General features: G+C 49.3%; 1 protein-coding gene across 2 annotated transcripts in view; it reads left to right on the top strand.

Moving 5' to 3' along the window:
• The window catches only part of Lhx4 (LIM homeobox 4), a 56,652-nt gene extending 53,539 nt beyond the window's left edge, over positions 1 to 3,113 (top strand). For both annotated transcript variants that reach the window (XM_031385368.1, XM_031385362.1), the window contains exons 5-6: positions 1 to 83; positions 2,149 to 3,113. The exon at positions 1 to 83 is cut by the window's left edge and continues 89 nt beyond it. In XM_031385368.1, coding sequence (XP_031241228.1) covers positions 1 to 83; positions 2,149 to 2,543 — 478 coding nt within the window. In that variant the 3' untranslated portion in view covers positions 2,544 to 3,113. The remainder of the gene's footprint in view (positions 84 to 2,148) is intronic.
• The last annotated feature ends 2,374 nt before the right edge of the window (positions 3,114 to 5,487 follow it).

Here is a 5,487-nt window from a genome sequence, read left to right as displayed (position 1 = left end):
GAGGAGCCGGGGAGGCAGCAAGCAAGAGAAGGAGAGCTCAGCAGAGGACTGTGGGGTTAGTGACAGTGAGCTGAGCTTCCGAGGTGAGCAGGGCTGGAGGGGTGAGGCCGAGGCCCTAGGTGAGACCCTGGGGGACATTAATCCTTGCCCGCAGGAGGTATCTTTCTGATGATAGCTTCTTGGACACAGGATTTTCCTAGGCTCTCAGCAAAGGGTGGGAAGGGTGTTAGTGGCCCTTCCAGAAGGGGTGAGGAGTAGAGAGCAAAAGAACAGACCTCTGTTGCTGAGATACGGAGGCTGGGGTCCCAGGGACCCAGCCTAGCCCTGCCCTGGCCCACAGGCCCCTCCCACTGTCCTGCCAGAGATGCCCTTAGCAGCCCACACAGTTGTGAGCAGATGGCCCTGTTTCAGTCTGTGCCCCAGCCCTCCTGCACCTCTCCCCTCTGCAGGGACACTGAGCTCCTCCCACGGTCCCCTAGAGTAAGCCGGTCCTCCAATCCTGGTTGCAGGAGGACATGCTCAACAGGCCTTTTCCTGGGAAATCAATAATGTGAGTGCATGATGGGGAACTGGCTGCGTTTCTGAGACCCCCTCCCCCCACCACTCACTCCATCTGCCCTCTGCACACAAGCTTTGCAGCATGCGCTACGTTCAAATCTGTGCATCAGCAGAATTGCAAATTACCGCATGAGTGGATCCTCAGGTTGTTTACAAATAACCACAAGCGTTCTTGGTCACTGAGCCCTCAAATACAGTTTATTTATTTATTTATGTTATTTATTTTGGGTAGGGAGGGCAAAGGCCTGTACCAAGGATCAGACACCCGGTTTCTAGTGTAGCTCTGTCAAAGCCATCTGTTTCTCCTGAGCTTCAGTCTTTCCCTGGGGAATGTCATCCTTACCCATCTCACAGAGTTGTCATGGGCATCTGTGGACACAACCAGCTACGGATGTGCTTAGGGAAAGATAAACACACCTCCATACATGAAGATAAATGGGTGACATGATTGTTCCCATCGTAGCCTAGCATAGGGACGGCAGGTACCAGGCAGAGGGCCAACTCAGCCATTTTACAGTGGAGTCTAATCTCCACCTTCCTGCTCCGTTTGAATGACACATGCTCCCTCCTTTTTAATGTTTATGAGTGGAATGTGGGGATCAGAGAGACAGGGTGTTGAAGTCTAGATACAGTATGTCAGGCCAGGTAGACATAGGAAAGGCAGAGGCTGGAGTAAGTTGCTTGCCGTAGCACAAAGCTGTGAAATCTCTGACCACAGCCCAGGGGTCCACTGAGCCCAAACTCTTAGATCACAGTGCTTAGGACCCAAGGAGGGCCAAGGAGATTTGTATCATTCCCAGGTCTTTTGACAAGATTGGGAAAACAGGTTAAACCCACTTGAGCTGCTCAAATCCATACCTGGAACAGAGGAGCACTAACTCTCGTGGTTCATTTCCCTTGGGCCTCTGGGTATAACATGTCCTCTCTGGGTAATACACAATCTTGTAATTCTTAAGACTAAACCTGCTTGCCTCTATTGGAGAGAGAAAAATTCTTTCAGCAAATTCCATTAGATTCCCCTTAATGAAATTTTTCAAGAAACCAGAAGGTCCATTTACCTTAATCCAGTCATTCTTTATCCTCAGTAAGTAGGTTATTGGATATAGAAAGAAACTGAGTTTTTTGATATGGAACTCCATTTTCGGGTGGATCAGGATTTTACATACAGGCCTGAGAGTGGCTCCTAGCCACCTTTAGCATCTAGGCCTGTTTCTCAAACAGCCCAGACAAGCACTTTTCTTGGTTTGAAAGCCTTCAGAGTAAGCTAGGTCAGCAGTTTCCATTTGTGATAGAATCGGGCCACCAAACCCTGGCACACACTCCTCCGGGTAGGCAGGGTATCCCAGAGCTCTTCTAGACCAACAAGCTTACCAGCCACTGTCCAGCCCATGGCCTGGGGATTTAGGTACAGGCATTGATCTGGGTTGGTCTCTAGAAAGCAGGCAGATATGTTGGTGTCTGACCTGTGCTTGGCAGGGAGGCAGCTGCTGCCCATGGGCATCCCTCCTGGTTGTTGTATTGCTGGTTGTGAAGAGCAGGGACCACAGAGTCCTGGGCATTGACAATAAATCTCCGTTCTTTTGTCCACAGAAGATCAAATACTCTCAGACCTTGGCCACACCAATAGGATTTATGGCAACGTGGGGGACGTTACAGGCGGACAGTTAATGAATGGGAGCTTCTCCATGGATGGGACAGGACAATCCTATCAGGACTTGAGGGATGGGAGCCCCTATGGAATCCCCCAGTCTCCATCCTCCATATCGTCCTTGCCGTCCCATGCTCCTTTGCTCAGTGGGCTGGATTACACAGTGGACAGTAATCTGGGCATCATTGCGCATGCAGGGCAGGGAGTCAGCCAGACACTGAGAGCCATGGCTGGGGGACCCACCTCTGACCTCTCAACAGGAAGCAGTGTAGGCTACCCCGATTTTCCAACTAGCCCAGCCTCTTGGCTCGATGAAATGGACCATCCTCCTTTTTAAAAAGACTTTCCTCGCCGCCTTACTTGTCCTCCTGGCGTGAGAGAATGTCTTCAAGGATCAAAAGTACGCCAATGTGAATTTCCATTATTTTCAATGGAAGTCCTCTGCCGCCGGTTCCCAGGAGGCGGAGACCACACTAGGATACTGCTTTCTTGGGAAGAGACAGGAGAGCAGCCTCGTCTCTGCGTCTCTGCCAGAGCACAGGGGTGGACAGCCTAGAACTCTAAGGATGCTGGCTTGTTGGCTCCCTCCCCTCCCATCCTGCTTAGAGGCTTTGGCTGCTCAGTGCTTGGACAGCACAAGGTGACCATGACAGGCCACCTTGGCCTTTGGGAACTCTGCTCCAGCTGGTGCATCTCACACTTGGCCTCCCAAATCATCCCTCTCACCAGAACCAGGATTCCTGAGGGGGAGGCACCATGGTGCCCCCGAGAATAATAAAATAGTTTCTGGACCACCTTGATTACATGCTAATTTTCAAAATACAGTCAGTTATTAAAGGCTAGTCAAAACACTGATGGCCACAGTTTGATATTAAAAAACAAACAAACAAACAAATAAAAAACCCATTCCATTCTGTTTGCTGCTGTGAATATGGTAACTCTTTCCCTCCCTGCAGTGCAACCCAGACTCAGTCTGGGTTTAAAAAACATCCCGTCTGTATTGTTGAACCCCTGCTGGCGAGAAATGGCTTCTACTGCAGTGACTCTGAGCCTAGAGCCCGAGTGACTCTGGATCTTCCCACAGGGTCTGATGAGTCCCCTTGGTGCCTTTTAATTTGCTTACATCATTTGCTCCCCAAGACAGGCTGAGGGCTACAAAATGATCAAAGCTAACCCATGCAGAGGCCAGAATGACAATCAGACATTTGTAGATACATTTGGATTCCCCAACACTCTGTCTGTTTAGCCACACTAGTGGATTTAGTCATTCTCAACCTCTTGGTTTCATGACAGGGCAGAATGAAACTGGGAGCATGCATGGTACTCTGAGAGAGTTGATTTTGATGAGTTTGCAAAGCTATTTTCCCTTGAAACAATAGCTTCCTCTGCTGTACTAGCTGATTTTGTTTTTTGGTTTGGAAGAATAACTGAGCTCTCTGGCTGAACTCCTGCCATGCTGCCCTAAAGCCCTAGCTCTCTGGCCAGCCCCATGCAGGGACCCCCTGCCTGTAAGGTAGGCACAGTTACTACTTTGCTAAGCCTGCAGTAGAGAGGCCAGCCTGGCTCTCAATCTGTCACTGGGGCTCCTCCTCTGGTAGACACAGCTGTGAATGGTGGCAACTGTCACTGCTGTAGGCCACTTCTAGCCATCAGGAAGTGCTCCGGTTTCAAAATGGGATTTTAGCCAGCTGGAATTCATTCCCACCCCCTCAGGAAACTGGTTGATTTCTTCTGGACTCACATTCTTTTAAACAAGACCTGACAGGAAGGAAAAGCGAGCGGCCATTGCCTTTCTTGTACGTGAAGTGATGAGACCAAAGGCCCAAGGACCCTCCAGCCCTTTTTCTCCCCGTCAGCCAGTCAGTCATATTTTGAGGATTCAGGTATACAGTAGGGGATGAAGGGAAGAAACCCATTTCTTCTTTGGCTTCCTCTTTCAAAGCTCAGCTCAGTTAAACTCACTCTTTGGAGAAGGAGTTCTCTGCCCAGTCCTGTAGCAGTGTCTTGGTGGGCTCTAACAGGCCTCGCTTTTCTTTGGAGAGTGCAAACGTGGACTTCTTTCTTGAGATCTCATGTCTGTGAGTGATGGTATTCACAAGTCAGTGCTACTGGAATCCCCCCCCTCCAAATGTGAACACTGGAGAGGACAATGGAAAGACAGATACAAGATAACATGCCATGTGAAGAAAATGACAGCCATCAATGTGACAGTCCCCTTTCTAACTACCCCATTCTCAGCAGACTGCTCATAACACACAGGAGCAGAGCCAGGCTGGGCAATCTAGTGAAAGGCTGCCTGAGCTAGGCCCCTGCCTCAGCTTGACAGTTAGTGTCTCGTGGGTTTTGTCTTTGAACACTGTATCCCTGGAGACTGATTGCAGTTGACCGGGTTTTGGTTTTGTAAATGAGTTAATCACACTCTCAGCTCAGTAATGGGAGAATGGGAGGCTAACATGAGTGTCTTAAGGAAGTTGGTGGGCATCGCTGTGATGTTGGTAGAAGCTTCTTGGGGTTTGTTGGGGGCCATTGAGCTGGAAGGGCTCTTAGGACAGCCCTGGGTAGGAGGCTCTAAGGGCTTTCTTTAAGTTCTGTTCAGAGCCAGCTCTCCAGAGAGCGGCATACTCTGGAACCATTTAGAAGCACAGCCACATCAGGGCTCAGATTTTAAGTGGATCTCCCTGCAAGTTCTGTTCAAATTACGGCTGGGCTGGTGTCCCAATGGGCACTGCACGCCAAGACTGTTCTTCGATTGCCTGTGGGTCAAGATGGAGAATGGGATGCTTCCTTACGAGGGTCTACACTAGGATATCAGGCACCCTCTGGTAGCCTTTCTTTCCTGGTCTTGGAGCAAAGATGATTTCAAAACATGAAATGTGACCTGTGGAGTCATTTACAGCATTTGGGCCTAGCTTTGGCTCTAAGACTTAATCGATACCTGTGTTAGGGTATGTCCAGCAGACTTCTGAATCCTGGAACAAATTTTAAAATTAAGTTTAAAAAAAAAATCCCATTTCTGGAGGCAAGAATGGAAGCAGATTGAGTCTGCAGAAGTCTTTATTTGTAGGAAAGTGATCAAAGTGGTGGAGACTTCAAACCCCAGAGCTGCCAGCCAGCTGGGCCTGCGCTCTTGGTGAAGTCTGTGAATGCAGGCCCATTTCTCCCAGGCCCCTTCTGCTAGTTACAATGTGAGATGAACACCAGGGGCTGTATTGAGAAATTTGTTCCCGCTAATTAATACAGTCAAGCCACAGGGAAAGAACAAAATTAAGACCCAGGAAAAG

Source organism: Mastomys coucha, unplaced genomic scaffold (genome assembly GCF_008632895.1).
Source record: "Mastomys coucha isolate ucsf_1 unplaced genomic scaffold, UCSF_Mcou_1 pScaffold1, whole genome shotgun sequence".
In the NCBI taxonomy this organism is placed as follows: Eukaryota; Metazoa; Chordata; class Mammalia; order Rodentia; family Muridae; genus Mastomys; species Mastomys coucha.
The sequence above is the reverse complement of the archived record's forward strand: the minus strand, read 5'-3'. Positions and strand labels throughout refer to the sequence as shown.